Source organism: Hyla sarda, chromosome 5, assembly GCF_029499605.1.
Source record: "Hyla sarda isolate aHylSar1 chromosome 5, aHylSar1.hap1, whole genome shotgun sequence".
Classification (NCBI taxonomy): domain Eukaryota; kingdom Metazoa; phylum Chordata; class Amphibia; order Anura; family Hylidae; genus Hyla; species Hyla sarda.
The window spans coordinates 275,097,735-275,118,130 of NC_079193.1; the positions used below are offsets into that span (position 1 = coordinate 275,097,735).

At 39.6% G+C, this 20,396-nt stretch overlaps 1 protein-coding gene across 1 annotated transcript in view; it reads right to left on the minus strand.

Annotated features, from left to right (window-relative positions):
• Positions 1-3,405: 3,405 nt before the first annotated feature.
• The window catches only part of CDH2 (cadherin 2), a 303,149-nt gene continuing 286,158 nt past the window's right edge, over positions 3,406-20,396 (minus strand). The window contains exons 14-16 of the mRNA XM_056521772.1: positions 14,333-14,472; positions 11,995-12,159; positions 3,406-4,799 (exon numbers count right to left, since the gene is read on the minus strand). Of these exons, the coding sequence (XP_056377747.1) occupies positions 4,593-4,799; positions 11,995-12,159; positions 14,333-14,472 (512 nt within the window). The 3' untranslated portion in view covers positions 3,406-4,592. The remainder of the gene's footprint in view (positions 4,800-11,994; positions 12,160-14,332; positions 14,473-20,396) is intronic.

A 20,396-nucleotide genomic window follows, 5' to 3' on the forward strand; every position in this document is an offset into this window, starting at 1 on the left:
TCTCAGCAGGAATGTTGGACCACTCTTCCTTTGCAAACAGCTCCAGGTCTCTCTTACTGGAAGGTCGCCTTTTCCCAACAGCAATTTTAAGATATCTCCACAGGTGATCAATGGGATTTAGATCTGGACTCATTGCTGCCACTTCAGAACTCTCCAGCGCTTTGTTGCCATCCGTTTCTGGGTGCTTTTTGATGTATGTTTGGGGTCATTGTCCTGCTGGAAGACCCGAGATCTCGGACGCAAACCCAGCTTTCTGACACTGGGCTGTACAGTGGGACCCAAAATCTGTTGGTAATCCTCAGATTTCATGATGCCTTGCACACATTCAAGGCACCCAGTGCAAGAGGCAGAAAACAACCCCAAAACATCATTGAACGCCTCATTCCATTTTCAGTAAACAGTAGAATGATGTGCTTTACCAAAAAGCTCTACCTTGGTCTCATCTGTTCACACGACCTTTTCCCAGAAGGATTTTGGCTTACTCAAGTTAATTTTGGCAAAATGTAGTCTTGCTTTTTTATGTCTCCGTGTCAGCAGTGGGGTCCTCCTGGGTCTCCTGCCATAGGGTTTTATTTAATTTAAATGTCGACGGAAAGTTTGCGCTGACACTGATGCTCCCTGAGCCTGCAGGACAGCTTGAATATCTTTGGAATTTGCTTATCCACCATGCTTAGCTTTCCTTATCCACCATCCGGACTATCCTGCGTTGACACTTTTCATCAATTTTTCTCTTCTGTCCACGCCCAGGGAGATTAGCTACAGTGAATTGGGTTGTAAACTTCTTGATAATGTTGCACACTGTGGATAAAAGGGAAATCTAGATCTAGGAGATGGATTTGTAACCTTGAGATTGTTGATATTTTTCCACAATTTTGGTTCTCAAGTCCTCAGACAGTTCTCTTCTCCTCTTTCTGTTGTCCATGCTTAGTGTGGTACACACAGACACACAATGCAAAAACTAAGTGAACTTCTCTCCTTTTTATCTTCTTTCAGGTGTGATTTGTATATAGCCCAATCCTGTTACTTGCCCCAGGTGAGTTTAAAGGAGCATCACATTCTTGAAACAATCATATTTATCCAATAATTTTGTCCAGACCATTTTTGGAGTTTGGTGTGACATTATGTCCAATTTTTTTGTCTCCCTTTTTTGGTTTAGTTCCAATACCCATAACATGAATAAACACATGTATATCAAAACATGTGTTACTGCAATCCTTTTCTGTGAGAAATACTTCATTTTCTAGAAACATTTCAGGGGTGCCAACATTTACGGCCATAACTGTATTTGCATGTTTTTACAAATATTTTTTGACTTTTATCAGCAGTAATCATTTTAGACATTAATTATTCTATTTGTATATGTGTTTTCTAGTAAATTTTTGTAGACCTGAGGAAGGCGCGAGTGTGCGCCGAAAAACATTGCCCTGTATCGATATGACTTTTCTTGAATAAAAGCCAGTCCTGTGTAATTGCTGGCATACACTGAATCATTTACCTCTGCATACAGAAGTGCTCTTCAGAACCCTCTATTTTTGCACATATCTCTTTGTTTAGAATATCTGGTAAAATTAACCTGCACATGGAGGGAAGAATGGGAACCATCTGTGTTGTGTATGGCATTGTAATTTTGCATTATATTGAAAAACATAAGGCATAGTACAACTGGATGATTCATTTAGCTATGGAGGATATTTATAACCTAGAGTATTTTGCATAGTCATTGTGAATTTATCCAGGTCAAGTAGGAAGTTGGAGTTAAAGGGGTAGTCCAGTGGTGAAAAACGTATCCCCTATCCTAAGGATAGGGGATAAGTTTAAGATCGCGGGGGGTCCGACCGCTGGGGCCCCCTGCGATCTCTCTGTATGGGGGCCAGGCTCTCCGGCCAGATAGTGGGTGTCGACCCCCGCACGAAACGGCGGCTGACACGCCCCCTCAATACATCTCTATGGCAGAGCCGGAGATTGCCGAAGGCAGCGCTTCGACTCTGCCATAGAGTTGTATTAAGGGGGCGTTTTGGCCGCCGCTTCGTGTGGAGGTCGACGCGCCCCATTCCCGCGGGCTGTCGGGGCTCCGTAGAGGAGATCGCAGGGGGCCCCGGCGGTCGGACCCCCTGCGATCTCAAACTTATCCCCTATCCTTAGGATAGGGGATAAGTCGTTCACCACTGGGTCACCACTGGACTACTCCTTTAATACCAACTCCCCGTTTTGTTGCATTGTGCATAAATTAAGCTCCACCCATTTCCAGTCTACTAAATTTACTAAGCGGCACGCTCCTATGAGTAATTCCAGCGGCTCCCCAGCAGATGTTATGCTGGGCGCACAAATATACATCGCCTATAGAGAAGGTGTATATTTGTGCAACTCTATGTGTTGCAAGTCGGTCCTAAAGTCCTCTAAAGTCACACGTCTGTGAGCAAAAATGTGTGACTTTAGATGGTCTGCGCTGCTAAAGTGGCTTGATAAATGTCCCTCAAAGAGTCCAGAGCATTATAGCGCAAGAATTTGTGAAATATTATATGCCACCTAATGTGTCAACCATACAGTAAACAGACCCACAGACTGATGGAAATATGATAAGTTTGTTGGCTTTTATATTTATGATTTTTTTTATCATAGTATACTAAGGCTATGATTTATCTGATAACACCGGCAGTGATTTGAGTAGTTGCAATAAAAACACCAAAACACATAAATAAACAATAAAAGAACAATGAGTGAATATAAAAGATGAGAAAAAATTGTGTTTTTGCAATTAACCTAGACAGATGAGGTCTTTTTTGTTTATTATTACACAGATTTATTATTGCTGTCTGAACTCTAGGACACAAAAGGGCAAATGTAAAGCTCCATTACCGAAATCCCCAGGTACACTGCACCACTTAATGACCAGATATCCAATCATTAGGAGCTCTCTCTGTAAGAACCAAAGGGAACAAATGCTGCTAATGTATTATGTTTTCATGCTGCCTGGCTCAATGAAAGGGCAAGTTTTAATTATTGTAAATTATTGTGTTAAGTTTGTTCTCATTTGTTACTAGTAACTAACAACACTGTTCAGCGTAATGCAAAATGTAGGTTCCACTTGTGGTTTCATTAAATGTTCCCTCTTTTTTAAGACATGAATGAATGAGCACTGTATCCTTCAACTGACACACATAGAAGACATAGATTCCCAAGCAACACCTCAACCACTCAAATTCACCATATACTTTTGTACTTCAATATTCAAAAGGGAAATCAGATTTCTTTTCAGCAGAACACATAAGAAGTAGGTAACAGCTATTGCAAGCTCCAGTAATACACTTTTCATTTTTTCTCATTGAATTCCGGGCATCTTGGGATTTTTCTCAGCATTCAAAATTGTTGAAGTGGAAACGAAAAAAATTCAAACCAGTCACCAGATCCAAAATTAGCATTTTATTCAGAACGTGGGGTCAGAGGTGCATCATTTATATTCTGGTACACAATACAGAGGCAAAGCCGTTGTCAAAGTCTCTCCAGTTTAAAAGCTTCCCACCCCTTTAAACATGTATTAGTAGTGCCACCGACGTCAGTTTTGCCCCTATCTGATTTGTTTATTTTTTGGTACAAATTATGTAAAACATTTGTGCTAAGAACTTTTAGTTTTCACCCTCCCAAATCAATAATAATAGGAAAAAAAATGGTGTACGGATTCTACAGTTTGTCTGTTTTAACATAATTATGTTTGTCACCTGTTTTGTAAATACTTTATTTATAAAGCAAAAAAGATATAAACATGCAAAACCTGAATCCATAGTCCAAATAATACATACACATGTTCTGAAGTTTGGAAACTTCTTTATAGACTATGTAGATAAAACATTATGTACACATACCATTTTTACAGTGAAGTGAAAAATACCCAAATTAAAAGAGTGTACATTGATTAAGACCAAAATGTGCCTATCACGTGAAAGAAAAATCAATTCTGCTACAAAAAAAAAGGTCAATTATGCTAAAAACTGGTGATATGACAACTCCCTTTTCCTGCAACCAACTGCAAAATCTGGTAGACCTCCAATGAAATAACCCTAAAACCTACAACTAAGTATAATGCACTGTAGATGTCAATCACATGGTTTTGTTTGCAGCTAATAAAGTTATTCTAATGAATTTTGTTCTTTATACCAGATTATAACAAAAGCAACACAACGTAAAAAAAAAAAGAAATAAAAAGGCGTGATGATGAAAATCCTTGTAATTACTTACGCCACCCCACCCTCAACATACCTTGTCTTTTCACCCTTTCAGAAATCAGTACCATTAAAGCGTTGAACATAAAACTAAATCCGATCTGAAAAAGGTACAAAAAGGCACATAAAATCCCAGTGCTTCTGTACTGTAAAATTCAAGTGTAACTGAGCTCAATCATTTTTTTTTTTTCCAAACAGTATTGGATGACTGATATTCCCACTGAGCCCAAATTGGTTTGCAGCCTATGCCAAAGCCTTCAAACAAGCACTTGTGCTAGTAGACTACAAAGTTAAAGCCAAGCTTCTTTACGCTTTTTGGGAATATCAGTTCAAATGTTTGTTCTTGTCCACAAAAACGAAAGTTCATTCCAAAGTTCAATCATCTCCTCCTCCATACATATCGGCAAGCTTCTTGAAACGAGGGCCCCAGTCATTTAGGTAATCATAATCTTGCTCACCACCACTACTTGATGAGTTCAGGGAGCTTAGAGAGCCTGCAGTAGAGCCACTACCTTCATAGTCAAACACTAAGAGAGAGTCATAAGGTGGAGCCGTGGGGTCATTGTCTGCTGCCTTCAGTCCCTATAAAAGAAAAAAGATACCAGTTTACATCTTATGAAACATATGTAACATATGAATGCAAATCTCCATCCTGATTTGAGCTATAATGATCATACCGATTCTCTCATTAAACAGAACATAATGTGTGTATACTGTTTATGTATGCTATAGATCCCCATGATAAATTACCACTAAGTAAATATGACTCATTACTACTAACATCAATGAGTGACTGTTGTCCAAAAATGTTATAATAAAGGTGCCCATACATTTTCCACACAGTTATGCCTCCCAACCTCCCCATACACATGAACATTCTGCATGCCTGAGGAGTCATGTTTTTGCTGTGGGGAGGGGTAAGCCACAGCCAAACAGCACTGAAACTCATCTATTCCACATAGAACAAGTGGGATTGGGGTGGTGATAATCCACCATGTCTGACCTTTCTCTCCACCAACGCATCTGTTGGTGGAGATTTGGAGACCCTTAGCCCAGTGTTTAACACATTCAAAAACTAAAATTTCAGATCTGCTGTCTGCTTCAAAATATATTTTTTTCAATACATTATATACTGTATACCCCAAAATAGTGATATTAAAAATAAAAAATTTCCTGCCGAATTCTGCTCAGAAATTCCACTGTGTGAACATAGCCTTACTGTAAATAGTTTTAAACGTCTGTGCTAAATAAGCTCTTAATATATATAATTTTTTACATAAATCAGTGTTTTGATTTTCTCACGCAGAATGTAAATTTTTTTTGTGAACAAAAATGTCTTCATAATCTGGCTACCTGCAGTTAAAGGAGTAGTCCAGTGGTGAACCCAGTGGTGAACAACTTATCCCCTATCCTAAGGATAGGGGATAAGTTTGAGATCGCGGGGGGTCCGACCACTGGGGCCCCCTGCAATCTCCTGTATGGAGCCCCGACAGCCCGCGGGAAGGGGGCGTGTCGACCTCTGCACGAAGCGGCGGCCGACACGCCCCCTCAATACAACTCTATGGCAGAGCCGAAGCGCTGCCTTCGGCAATCTCCGGCTCTGCCATAGAGATGTATTGAGGGGGCGTGTCAGCCGCCGCTTCGTGCGTAGGTCGACACCCGCTATCTGCCCGGAGAGCTTGGCCCCCGTACAGAGAGATCGCAGGGGGCCCAAGCGGTCGGACCCTCCGCGATCTCAAACTTATCCACTATCCTTAGGATAGGGGATAAGTTTTTCACCACTTGACTACCCCTTTAAAGGGGTATTCCAGGAATCAAAAAACAGGCCTTTTTTCTTTCAAAGACCGCACCCTTTTTGTCTCCACTTTGGATGTGGTTTTACAACTTGGCACCATTCACTTCAATGGAACTGAGCTGCAGAACCACACCCAAACTGGAGACAAACAGGGAGAGGTCTTTGAAAGAAAAAAGGCCTTTTTTTCTGATTCCTGAAATACCCCTTTAACACTAGCAGAAGTGTAGATATTCATACCTACGTTGGAATCTATCTTAGGAGCCTCTGAACCCAAAAGACCCAATTAATAGACAATCCGTTAAAAGACAAGGTTCTTTATTAATAACTGAATCCACGGCACAGTATTTTTAAAGCAAGAAACATTAAATATTTCAGCAATAATATTTAGATTTAATATAAATGGTTAACAAACCATAATAAAGTATAGGTATTATTTATAAGCGATAATAAAATATACATGATAAAAAAGCTCTTAGGGGAGGATATAAAATGAAATAAATGGATTTTAGTAATCTAGAAATCTTTGAACAACACTAGTTAAATAAGAAGGGAAAATATTTTATTACTGACAGATCGATGACATAGCAGGACAAAATGATTACAGCATTCCCAAGGAAGGGTTATAATTCTTAATTTCATGGAGATAGGAGGCCAGCGTGAAGATTAGCGACTGTTCAGGAGGATTTTTTTTTTTTTTTATAGATGGAGGAATCTGTAAATAAAGAGTTTTGCATGGACTGGAATGGGCACAGCTGACAAACCGAGATATAATTTTTAAGTGGATTACAATGTTGGTAGAATTAAGTGAGAAGGAATGAATTCTAGAGATATTAAACTGAGGAATGTGCCGGAGCTTAGTAAGCCATTGAGACTAATGAATGAAAGAATCGGCAGAACCAAACATGACTTAAGTAAAAACACATCGAGCAGCTAATGGGAAAAAGACTAAACCTAAACTCAAGAGATGGATACTTGGAATAAGAGGTTTTAGGCTTTGTGATTTTGGCAGGAGCCTTATGTATACAAATTATTTAAAAAAAGGTCACTGGCTGCTCATTGCAACCATCACTGCACTGTGTTCACCTATTTCAAACCTGCTCTCTAAAAATATAATCTGATTGGTGCCTATAGATAACATGGAAATTACTTGTTAAAAAAAATGTTTTATGATTAATTAACTATAAAGTAAAAACAGTCTAACACACATTAGTAAGGCCCTAAAGGGTGGAGTTTCTACTTGTGGATCCCTCAGGATCACTATGAAGGTTTACAGGTGAAAAGGAACACGGACTGGGCCCAGGTGAACTGGGTTTAAAGGGGTACTCCGGTGAGACTTTTTATTTCATCAACTGGTGAAAGTTAAACAGATTTGTAAATTATGATGAATAAAGAAATACATAGGTGCACTCACTGCTCGGCGGAGACAGCTGCGTGGCGGGGTCCGGTTCACGGGGAGCTGGATCTCAGAATCGACGCTTCCTGCGCCGATGCTGAGATCCAGCTCCCCGTGAACCGGACCCTGCCATGCACACCGTTCGGCGGAGACAGCTGCCTGGCGGAGTCCAGGTTCAAGGGGAGCTGGATCTCAGCATCTGCGCAGGAAATGTGGCGCTCCTTGGAGCGCCACACTTCCTGCGCCGATGCTGAGATCCAGCTCCCCGTGAACCGGACCCCGCCACACAGCTGTCTCCGCCAAGCGGTGAGTGCACCTACGTATTTCTTTATTCATTATTGTTGATACTTCATGCTTGTGTGTGTGCACCCCGCAGGAGACCCACAGTTAGTTACCGGGATCAAGCCGCATTCCAGTCCAGGTGAAGTTTGCCTCTAGTGTGCTCTCCCTTTTCCTGCCTATTTTTATTTAGATTTGTAAATTACTTCTATTTAAAAATCTTAACCCTTGCAGTACTTATCAGCTGCTGTATGCTCCAGAGGAAGGTCTTTTCTTTTTACATTTATTTTCTGTCTGTCCACAGTGCTCTCTGCTGACACCTCTGTCCATGTCAGGGACTGTCCAGAGCTGGATAGGTTTGCTATGGGGATTTGCTCCTGCTCTTTACAGTTCCTGAGACAGACAGAGGTGTCAGCAGAGAGCACTGTGGTCAGACAGAAAATAAATGTAATGTGAAGCATACAGCAGCTAGGTACGGGAAGAATTAATATTTTTAAATAGAAGTAATTTACAAATCTGTTTAACATTCTGGCACCAGTTGATTACAAAAATTGTTTTTCACCAGAGTATCCCTTTAAATACTGTACATCCATATTTATATAATGTAGGTTAGTAGTCCTGACACTTGTAGACATTCAATAAAGTTTATACACACATTAGGCATTGACAAACGCTACACACATGCCTGCCCTGGGGCCGCAACACATGAACCATTTCTATATGTCTGATTCACACACACTATTGCAAATCTACAAAGAGATCCAGGACTACTTACCTTCATTGAGCTCTTTATCCACATGAACGATGGCAATGTTGAAATGCCAAACATCAGCATTGTCCCTCTGTACTTATATAATTTGGCACTGATATTTAGGCATTGTACAGTACATGGGTGGATTTGTTTAAACATACTGAATACACTTTTGGATTTTATTATGCAGACTTTATTCTGTGTAAAATATAAATGAATAGTTGAACACAGAATAAATAGTTAAACACATTATAAAATCCACAATGGATACAGTATGTGTGAACATAACCTTTTGCAGCAAATTGTGACACTGTATAAGACTAGGTTTCCACACAGGTTTATTTCTGGTGTTGTTGGGGAAACTGCCACTGCAGTTTTCGAGCCAAAGCCAGAAATACCAGAATGGGAAATATGAAGGAAGGACTTATACTTAATTTTCCTTCTGGATCCACTTTTGACTTTGGCTCAAACACTGAAGTGGCAGTTTTCCCCAAAAAAACACCAGGATAACCTGTGTGGAAACCTAGTCTAAGGGTACGTTCACACGAGCGGATTTGCAGCTTATTTTACGCTGCGGATCCACTGGCGAAGGCCCGCTCTATGCTATCTTTTTACATGTGCCTGCTCGTAGCGGCAATACGCCGCGCCGAGCAGACACACTGCAGCGATCTGCACGGCATACTCGCACATCACGGCCACTCTCCCTGCTCTTAGCTAGGCAGAGAGCTCTCGCGATGTGCGAGTATACTGCGACTCACATATTGCAGTGTGTCTGCTCATAGCAGCGTATTGCCGCTACGAGCAGGCACATGTAAAGACAGCATAGAGCGGACCTTCACCAGCGGATCTGCAGCGAAATCTGCAGCGAAAATCCGCTCGTGTGAACGTACCCTGTCACTGTTGTTTTGCCAGTGTTTTCTGGCCAATGTACAGCACTGTTTTATAGCAGTGTTTTCTGGCCAATGTATAGCACTGATGTTAGGAGATCACACTGTTATTTGTATATGCAATGACCATACACAATATGAAGGAGAGTCACAAACAGAAGAGACAATACTCAACTGTGCTATATAACCTAGTATATACTAGGATCCCACTGTCATAATAAATTTGAAACTTGTTTTATTTTTTTTGCCATTACAATTTGGAAAAGCCATATACAGTAGCTGACTTCCTGTTCTTGTGCCTTATTTAGATATTTACGAAATTCTTGTGAGAGTATCAATTGGCTACAGTTTATAGGTATGATGGATGATTATAAAAGCTCATAAAAGTGAAAGTTTAGGAGAATAGTACTAATAATATAAATAAGCAATGTTTATAAGTCATCTCTATTATATAGATATGACATCGACCACATTTTGTCCTATGCATCTAGCGGGCAAAACATTAACCAAGTAAATCAAGGAAGACGTTTTGCCCTTCACTATTGTAATGTACACTGCCTGCTTTGCTTGAATAACTTAAAAACCAACTCACAGGGCTGTTATGCCTCCCAAGACAAGTGTATAAAGCACTTACATAATTGATTTAATTTGGCTTCTCTATACACTAATCCTATTTGAAACAACTCTTGGTAATTATAAAGGTATTGAATTTCAACCATTCTCACCATCTGAAAGGGGGAGACGTGAGGGAAATAAAAATTAACTATTATTAAATTTGGTTTATAATTGAATTTAAGAGACAATGCAGTACTGGTAGACTATTATTTTCCAGCCAAATTGATTCCTCCTGTGAATACAGTAGCCAGTTCTTTTAGAAGCATAAAGGTATAGAGTTGACACCTTTATCATTCATTAAATGTTAAGGACAAGCACTGTATTCCTTGAAACCAAGAGGAAATAAGTGCCAGATGGGTGTTAAAGGGGTTTTCCCAACTTATGAAGTAATGGCATAATGCTAGGACATATAATGGAGGGAGATGCAGTGGGGTGTTCCCTTCACTTTTTCTCCTTTACAGTGGCACTCAGACCACCTACTGTTCAGGAAGCTACATTGTGGCCCAATTTGAGTAAATGGAGTTGGCTGCAGTTAACTGCTTTGTTTCTAGAGGCGCCCAGAAAAACCTAAAAAGGGATGCAGGTCAGGCTCCACCAATTAACAATTGATGGCATATCCTAGAGATATGCTATCACTTTATAATATGGGAAAAACCCTTAAACTAGAGGTTTGTAGCTTATTCTCAGCACATGCCGGCCTGCGCACATAATTCTGCAGCATGTCTGACACTAAAATTGACATACATCAAATATTATATTAGCACTACAGGTCAATGTTTTTAATGGTTTTTAAAGAGGTTAAAATGTTATATATATATATATATATATATATATATATATATATATATATATATATACTGTATATATAATCTATTTAGTGATTACTGTAAAATACTGCAGATGTCTATCTGTCTCCAAGTTTACTCACAAAGAGCTTTTAATGTGAATTAACCAATTTTAAAACAGTTGCATAGTTGATGTAAACTTAAATTTAAAAAAACAAACAAAAAAACACATTGCCGGCCTTGCCCACTTTTAGTAAGACACACCCACTATTTCAGGCACTTTTGAGCACTGAAAAATGATCCAGTGGCCCATATTTAAAACTAATTTAGGCTCAGTTTACAGACAAAATTGATGTAAATTGATTCATAAATGTGTTCTAGGGTCAATGATTCCAATTATTTCTTACGTAACTGATAAGTATCTATTTGGATGTACAGTCAAACAGAGCTACACACATTGGCCCAGGTTTGCTATGTAAGGATGGACAGTGCTGGTGCAATTTGCACCAAAAAACTGTCCTACATGACTTGAATTCCATTGAGGCTTCTTTCACACTGCCGTTAGGACAAGGCAGTGTGACGGCCGTCGGGAATGCTGGGCAGAATAGTGGGAGAGAAATTAATGCATGTGCCGTCTCTTTCTCCCGCTATTCAAAATGGCACCTGGAGGCCCCCATTATAGTAAATTATGAGAACGGCCGTTAAAGTCAGGAAAAAAACTATAAGAGACTTTGATGGCCGTTCTCAATGGGGAGCAACAGCAGCGTAAAAGGGGCCTTACCATGAGTTTTAGCCTTTTTGAAGATTTTTCCGAGCTGTGGTCTTGGTAATGATGGTGTGGTGTCGATAAAACCAGTGACAACATGCACAAAATCTTGGTGGAGTTTAGGCCAACTAAGAGCTGGTCTAAATTTACATTAGGCAGTCTAAGAATGCAACAGATTTGTCAAACAGCCTTATTCATTGTGAAAAATCTAGTGCATTCTTAAACTGTCAAGTTTCACTACTTATATTTCTTCTTATGGTGTACTTCTTAAATGTTTGCAGGCAGGCAAGCTTTGTATTTCAGCTCTCTATTATCAGTTTTGTAGACAGATAGATGTATGAATGGATAGATAGATATAATGTTATACTATAAACGCAAATGTGAAGACAAAATATGACTCTAGTTTCAGTATTATAATCCCAATAGCAGCTTTGGTTAAGGAGTATGGATTAGCAGAAGAAATACTTTGAAATATTTCTCAATGCACTAAATGCACTGTAATTCACCTCATTGATGAAGTCTCCGATATCACCAGGATGTGGAGCAGCTGATCGGACAGGATACTGAGGCTCTGCGTGAATTGGTCTTTCATCCATACGTCGTATCCCCACAGGCTTAATGGTATCTGGTTCTACTGTATCCGGCTGTTGCAACTGGCTTAAATCATAGTCCTATAAAAAAAAGAAAAAAAAATGCTTGTTATGAAAGAAAAATAAAATAGCAACAATGAGACTATATTTACACTGAATTCTTCTGCAAATCTTACAGTATGACCACGTGCAGACTGATTTTGCACGCCTTAGTTATGAGCAATAATTAAAATTATGATATGCGTTGTTCACGGGAGGTGTTTGATTTAGGTGACAAAACACCTTGGAGCTTTCTGGTGCAATCAACACCTTAAGAAGAAAAAAAAAAAACGTATTTTTATGTTAATTTATTATGTGTGAAATAGGAAGTTGTGTTTCTTATTTTACAAGATGTAACATTTACTTTCCACTTTAAAATACACAGCAGTACTGAAACACAGAGGAATGCAGGTGACATCATCTTAGCCAGGTTTATTTTACTACTGTATAACCGCTTGTGATACAATGGCCTTCCATTCCACGCATGTTTCCATGCTAACACACGGTTATACAAATACGCTCTTTACATACCAACATAAGTAAACTTGATGGATTTACAAAACATACTTATATCATGGACATTCAAAGACCCCACGCTGTATAATGCTTACAATAGATTTTCACTTTGATGTATTTTGCAGCTCAAAAGAAAAGCAAATGAAAGGAGGAATGAGAATGAACACAATAATTTTGGTTTGAATATTTTATTCCTTTGTACCGTGTGTATTACACACTATGGTATTTCCATCATAAACTAGAAAGAAAAGGCCCTTTTACTGTACAGAGGCTGATTATCAGTTGAATGAGCAATCCTAGAAATGTTTGTTCCCATGTAAAATAGCCAACAACAAGCTGGCGATAAAGCTTATTTGTCGGCTAATCGTATCCTTAGTATGATCAATAAAATCATTGTTATCAGCCGCATATCTTCCTGTGTAAACAGGGGATGTGTGACTGACAATGATAAGGTTTAGGACCAGGCCTTGTGAAACAAGCAACAATCGTATATTGTCATCTCCATTATTGTGGAGAAAATGGCATTTATTGTCCCCTGTGAGGACATATTATTTTAAGGACATAGTAATTGTATTGTCATTACAGTGATCCAGAAAGGTGGCTTCCCAATTTTACTGTATAGACTGCATATCTAATATATCTCACATATTAGGGATCGACCGATTATCGGTTTGGCCGATATTATCGCCCGATATTCATGATTTTGGACGTTATCGGTATCGGCAATTACCTTGCTGATAATCCGATAATGCCCCGCCCCCCGCACCACCGTGCCGCACACCGCCCCGGCCAGAGACCGCCTCCGCCACTGCTCCATTGCCTCCTCCATTTGCGGTTTTATAATTACCTGTTCCCGGGGCCCAGGGTCCGCACTATTTCTGTCTCCTGCACATCCTGTGTTACGATGTGCGCTGCACAGCGTAATGATGAGTGACGTCCTCAACGCAACGTCACCGTCAGTGCGCACAGTGACAGCTCAGGAGGATGCCGCAGGAGCCAGAAGAAGCGTGGCCCCCAGGACCCGGGAACAGGTAATTATAAAACCGGGTATGGGGGGGGCAATGGGGCAGCGGCAGCGGTGGTCTCTGGCCGGGACAGTGCGGCGCGGTGGTGGTGGGGGGATGCGGTGCGGTGGTGGGGGGGGGGGGGGTGTGTTTGTTGTTGTCGGTGATAGGACTCAGGACCCTAGGACAGGCAGGGGGAGAAAAGCGGGTGGCGGTGGTGGTCTCTGGCACCACAAAAGCCGCTGCAGTTCATTGAATTAAAGCGCCCACTTTAAATCAATGATCTGCAGCGGTGTTGCCGGGAGGGGGGGATACCAGTATAAGTTCTCGGCTATCGGCACTAACCTCCAGAGAGTATCGGTATCAGCCCTAAAAAAAACATATCGGTCTATCCCTATAACATATCTCCAGTTCTCCAGTTTGTAAATATTATCAGCTCTATTTATAAGATAAACCTCTAGCCAATTAAACTGATTGTCTGACCTTACAGTAAAATATCTAAATCGGACTGCACTATTTCAATTTTTTTCTAAACTTGTGGTGTCCAACTTACGTTACATTCCTCTTGTGCAGTCCAGAGACTATTGATGTGCGCTATAGAAAGCATGGCTGGAAAAATAGATCATCTCCAACAAGCTCCCAGATTATCACACTGTTCTCAAAGAATGAATTTCTTGCATATGAAGAATTATTACCTGATCTTCCTCTCCTCCACCTTCTTCATCATACTTCAAGATATTGTCTCTGACATCATCCTCAGGGTCAATGAGAAGCTGTTTGGCTTGCCTTTCCTTATCGCGACGTTTCATCCATACCACAAACATCAATACCAGAGCTGTCACACACAAATAATAATAATAATAATGAGTAAAACATAGAAAGGACTGTAGTTAAAGGCGTACATTTAATGATTGCAATTTGTGACTAAAGCACCAGCAGATTCATTAATTTGCGCAATACAAAGGGAGACTAATAGTAATGTGATATTTGGCTTGAGCCCATAATGGAATTTTCACCCAATTATTTTCAAATCTTGCTTTGAACATATCTGATTTCTCTTGTAGACAAATTAAGTAAAGCAATTAGTTTAACTAAGGCTTTTAAATATTAATACACTTTAACTTGAACAAGTAAATCAATTTGCCTTCGACATCGGTTTTAACAACTGTAAAACAAATCTGTGCAACATAAAAACCATCTGAAAGCCTGTAAATCATCTGTGCTGCAGATGTTTCCAACAATACACATTCTGATCTTGTTATTTGATTTTGCGAGATTACAGCTCTTGTCTGACGTTCCCTTGGATTCTATTGCTATGGTAATATGTAAAATATGCATAATTTTTGAAGATGTTCTACTTACAGAGCATCTTCCCCAAAATCACCATTAAATAAACCATATTTTTCATACTACAGAATTCACTTTTCATTAAGAAAACATGTTGCTAAAATGTCCCTGTATGTTATAGTCTGCAGTCAGGGGGGCAAAGCAGTGCAACACATCCAAGTCAGCTTCCATATAGGGGTTCTTCCCTTTGGACAAGTCCTACATTCTTGAAGGGTCTCTTGACAATAAGCTGATCACAAAGTGTCCTACTTCTGGGACCTCCTGCAATGAGCTGTAATTTGTGGGGCCACCTAGCAGTAAGTGTTCACATGATAAATGAAGCAGTATACAGTGCTAAATCACATACATGGATAGTATGTGTAATGTAGGACAGGGCACATACTCCAAGGTGAGATACTCTTTACAGCTGCTCTCCTTTCTGGCCAAGAGATGAGGATCTTGAACAGCCCTCGCCCCCCATATTAACTCAATATGCACTAAAATGATATATGACAACCCTTCTTAAAGGGGTACTCCACTGGCAAGTGAACTAAATGTTCCAAACGCTGTGTGCTCTCTGCGGGGATCGGCCACGCCCCCTTGTATCATCAGGCCTCGCCCCCTCAATGCAAGTCCATGGGAGGGGGTGTGACGGCTGTCACGCCCCCTCCCATAGACTTGAATTGAGGGGGCATGGTCTGACAGCGCAAAAGGGTGTGGCCGACCCCTGCAGTGCGCACACAGCATTTAGAAGTTAATATTCCAAATGCTGGCCAGTGGAGTACCCCTTTAAAGGGGTACTCCGGCGGAAAACTTTTTTTTTTTTTTTTTAATCAACTGGTGCCAGAAAGTTAAACAGATTTGTAAATTACTTCTATTAAAAATTCCTAATCCTTCCAGTACTTATTAGCGGCTGTATACTACAGAGGAAATTATTTTCTTTTTGGATTTTTCTGTCATGACCACAGTGCTTTCTGCTGACATCTCTGTCCATTTTTGGAACTGTCCAGAGCAGCCTATGTTTGCAATGGGGATTTTCTCCTGCTCTGGACAGTTCCTGACATGGACAGAGGTGTCAGCAGAGAGCACTGTGGTCGTGACAGAAAAGAAATCCAAAAAGAAAATAATTTCTTCTGTAGTATACAGCTGCTAATAACTACTGGAAGGATTAAGATTTTTTAATAGAAGTAATGTACAAATCTGTTTAACTTTCTGGCATCAGTTGATTTAAAAAAAAAAAAAAAAAAAAAGTTCTCCACCGGAGTAGCCCTTTAACCTGTTAAGGACCAAGCGCATAAACTTACGCCCCTAGTCCCGCTCCCATGATATAACGCGGGATTACACGGTAACCACTCATCATATCACGGCGGGCCCGGCGTCATAGTGAAGCCGCGCTCAAAGCTAAGCCGCGCGGCTAAAAGTGAAAGTAAAATGTGCCGGTTAGCTCAGGGAGCTGTTCGGGATCGCCGCGGTATAATTGCAGCATCCCGAACAGCTGTACTACAGGAGGAAGGTCTCTTACCTTCCTTCCTGCAGTCCGATCGCCGAATGAATGCTTCAAGCCAAGAGATCCAGGCTTGAGCATTCAATCGCCGAAAACACTGATTGATGCATTCCTATGGAGATGCATCAATCAGTGGTAAAGATCAGTACATGCAATGTTATAGCCCCCCCTGGGGGCTATAATATGACATAAGAAAAGTGTAAAAAAATCATTAAGCCTTTCAATGATCCCTTCCCCTAATAAAAGTTTGAATCACCCGGCATTTTCAAGAATAAAAAAAAAACTGTGTACATAAAAATAAACATATGTGGTATCGCCGCGTGCGGAAATGTCCGAATTATAAAAATATACATCTTTTTAAACCGCACGTTCAATGGCGTACGCGCAAAAAAATTCCAAAGTCCAAAATAGCGTATTTTTGGTCACTTTTTATATCATGAAAAGATAAATAAAAAGCGATCAAAAAGTCTGATCAATGCAAAAATGGTACCGACAAAAACTTCAGATCACGGCACAAAAAATGAGCCCTCATAGCTCCCTGAACATGGAAAAATAAAAAACTTATAGGGCTCAGAAAGTGGCAATTTTAAACGTATAAATTTTCCTGCATGTCTTTATGATTTTTTTTCAGTAGTAATACAAAATCAAACCTATACAAGTAGGGTATCATTTTAACCGTATGGACCTAGAGAATAAAGAAAAGGTGTCATTTTTAACGAAAAATGTACTACGTAGAAACGGAAGCCCCCAAAAGTTATAAAATGGCATTTTTTTTTCAATTCTGTCGCACAATGATTCTTTTTTCCATTTCGCCATAGATTTTTGGGTACAATGACTGACGTCATTACAAAGTAGAATTGGTGGCGCAAAAAATACGCCATAATACAGATTTTCAGGTGCAAAATTTAAAGAGTTATGATTTTTTAAAGGTAGGGAGGAAAAAACAAAAGTGCAAAAAAACAAAAAACGCCTGGTCCTTAAGGGGTTAAGGACTAGGCTGAGCACTCATAAGCACTCTGCCTCATCACTGCGTGCTGCTTCTAGATGTCCTTCCTGGCCAGAATATATAATCAGTGTATTGCAAGAAAGGAAGCTTAAAGGGGTATTCCGGTGGAAAACGTTAAAGGGGTACTCCGGTGGAATTTTTTTTTTTTTTTTAATCAACTGGTGCCAGAAAGTTAAACAGATTTGTAAATGACTTCTATTACAAAATCTTAATCCTTCCAGTACTTATTAGCTGCTGAATACTACAGAGGAAATTATTTTCTTTTTGGAACACAGAGCTCTCTGCTGACATCATGACCACAGTGCTCTCTGCTGACACCTCTGTCCATTTTAAGAACTTTCGAGAGTAGGAAAAAATCCCCATAGAAAACATATGCTGCTATGGACAGTTCATAAAATGGACAGAGAGGTCAGCAGAGAGCACTGTGCTCGTGATGTCAGCAGAGAGTTCTGTGTTCCAAAAATAAAAGATTTTCCTCTGTAGTATTCAGCAGCTAATAAGTACTAGAATGATTAAGATTTTTTTAATAGAAGTAAATTACAAATCTGTTTAACTTTCTGGCACCAGTTGATTTAAAAAAAATTTAAAAAATTCCACCGGAGTACCCCTTTAATGCCATGTGAACATTATGTTCAGCTTACTAGCAGGGCACATTGACCAGTTATTGTAAAGTTATAGGCCCACATTTATCATTGCAGTGCAAGTGAAGTATTTCTTTACACCTTTTTTTTGCGTGCTGATAATGTGTAGGAGCACCAAATTTATTAAAAGGTAAAAGAGCTTTGATGAATTTTGTGCAGGTCACATTTTCTGAAATTTCTGTCTACACATACACCAAAAAGCTACACCATGTCTGGGCTGGTGTCGTTTTAGAGACTTTTCAGTGGCTTTGCGCCTTTTTTTGCTCCTTTTTACAAAAAGGCTCAATGATAAATCCCTTCCATATCATGTGTATTGCCAAAATCAGTGGATTGCAACTCAAAATCAGCAGAAATGTGTAAACAAAAAGGGGCAAAAAAAAGGCACAAAAAACAGTCTAAAGACAATGATAAATGTGGGCCTATATAATCCAAGCAAACAATTTCTAAACTGTTAGAACTGCTATTTAGAACTGCACAGGAAGTAAATTTGGATTCAAACAAGTACACTGGCTCCTCACCATTTGCCTTATTTGCTACTATTTACTGTATAAGCCAATTAATTGTTGATGACTTTTTGTTTTCTTTTGCACATCCCTAGTTAATATTTACATCTATAATGAAGATAAATTTGGCAAACAATAGTATATACACAGTTCCCATCAAAGCAGCTGTAAACAGTTTGATTGAGTAAGGGTATACCCAGTGCACACAGTTGTTCATTGACCAAGCAATGCGCACACTTTGGAAAAAGCTGTGATATACATGTATAATGTTTTTATTAATTCATTCACCAAGTAAGGCTGCATTCACATCTCGTTTTTGCAATATGGGTCCCGTATCCCGTTTCTGTACCAAAAACGTATGTCTCCAAACCGGTCCGAAACGTATGCAACCGTATATACCTCCTCACGTTTTTAAACCGTATACGGTTTGAAAACGGATGTCCGTTTGCATACGTTATCATTGAAAAAAAAAAACAGAATACCGTTTTATTTTTGTCAACATTTTAAATAAAGTTCTTTTTTTATTGAATTTCCCCAAAAAAATTAAATAGAAAGAAAAACAGTATTGTGCAAACCGGATGTAACCGTACGCACATACGGTTCAATACGGTTCCCATAGAACTCCATTTTAAAATAACCGTATACAGGTTGGATACGGATTTTCAACCGGACTTCAAACCGTAGTAGACTACGGTTTTGTGTGCGGAAAAAAACCTGCATACAACCGTAAATGAAGCAAAAACGTACGCAACCGCATGCTACGGTTGTCATACGGTTTTCAAAGTAATGTCTATGCATACGGTTTGGAATACGGTTCAATACGTTTTTTTTTTGCTAAAACCGGATACGGCAACCGTATTGCAAAAATGAGATGTGAATGCACCCTAATAAGCCACTACACCAGTGGTCTTCAACCTGCGGACCTCTAGATGTTGCAAAACTACAACTCCCAACATGCCCGGACAGCCGTTGGCTGTCCGGGCATGTTGGGAGTTGTAGTTTTGCAACATCTGGAGGTCTGCAGGTTGAAGACTACTGCACTACACTATACAATCCATGTCCTTAGGCCACCAGTACAAAATATTATTTTACTATAGCCTGCTTATAAATCCTGGGTGTTTTCCAATAGTCAAAGAATATGGTCAATATCTTAATTGTCCTTATAAGTTACATTTATAACATAATCTTTCAGTTTTACAATAACAAGGTTGCAAGCAATTGTCACAAGGGCTTCCTAATATACTGAGACATAACTAGGCGGATTTTCCTCCAGAAAAGCTGAGTGACAATCCAATAAGAGTTGTCCTAACAGCCATATTTGTTGTTAAAATGACTGAATGGGATTGTGTAAACTCATAACACACAGCGCTGTCATAGACTATTTCCTACTGGAAATGATGTACTGCACCCATAGAGATATTGCTTGCTTCCACTACCGGTAGAATGACATGCTCAATGTAATCTGTCATTGTGATTTGCAAAAAAATCATTTATTAAACATTTTATGTTGACACTTGTATCATTAGCATTATTTCTTAACCCAGCATTACAAGTAAACAATAAGAGGAGGCAGAATCCGAATCTCAGCCTGTTTCTCCTATTACACATGACATGACAGATGATGATAACATCCATCACAACTGCAGCAATCTTAAGAGTACTAGAGAAAAATACAGAACTGCTAGAATTATTTATGTGGTTTGTGGATTGTTTTTTAGCTGTGCTACATGTGTCTTCCTCAGTGTGCTGGCAGCATTGCTGTTTTTTTTTCCTATTTGA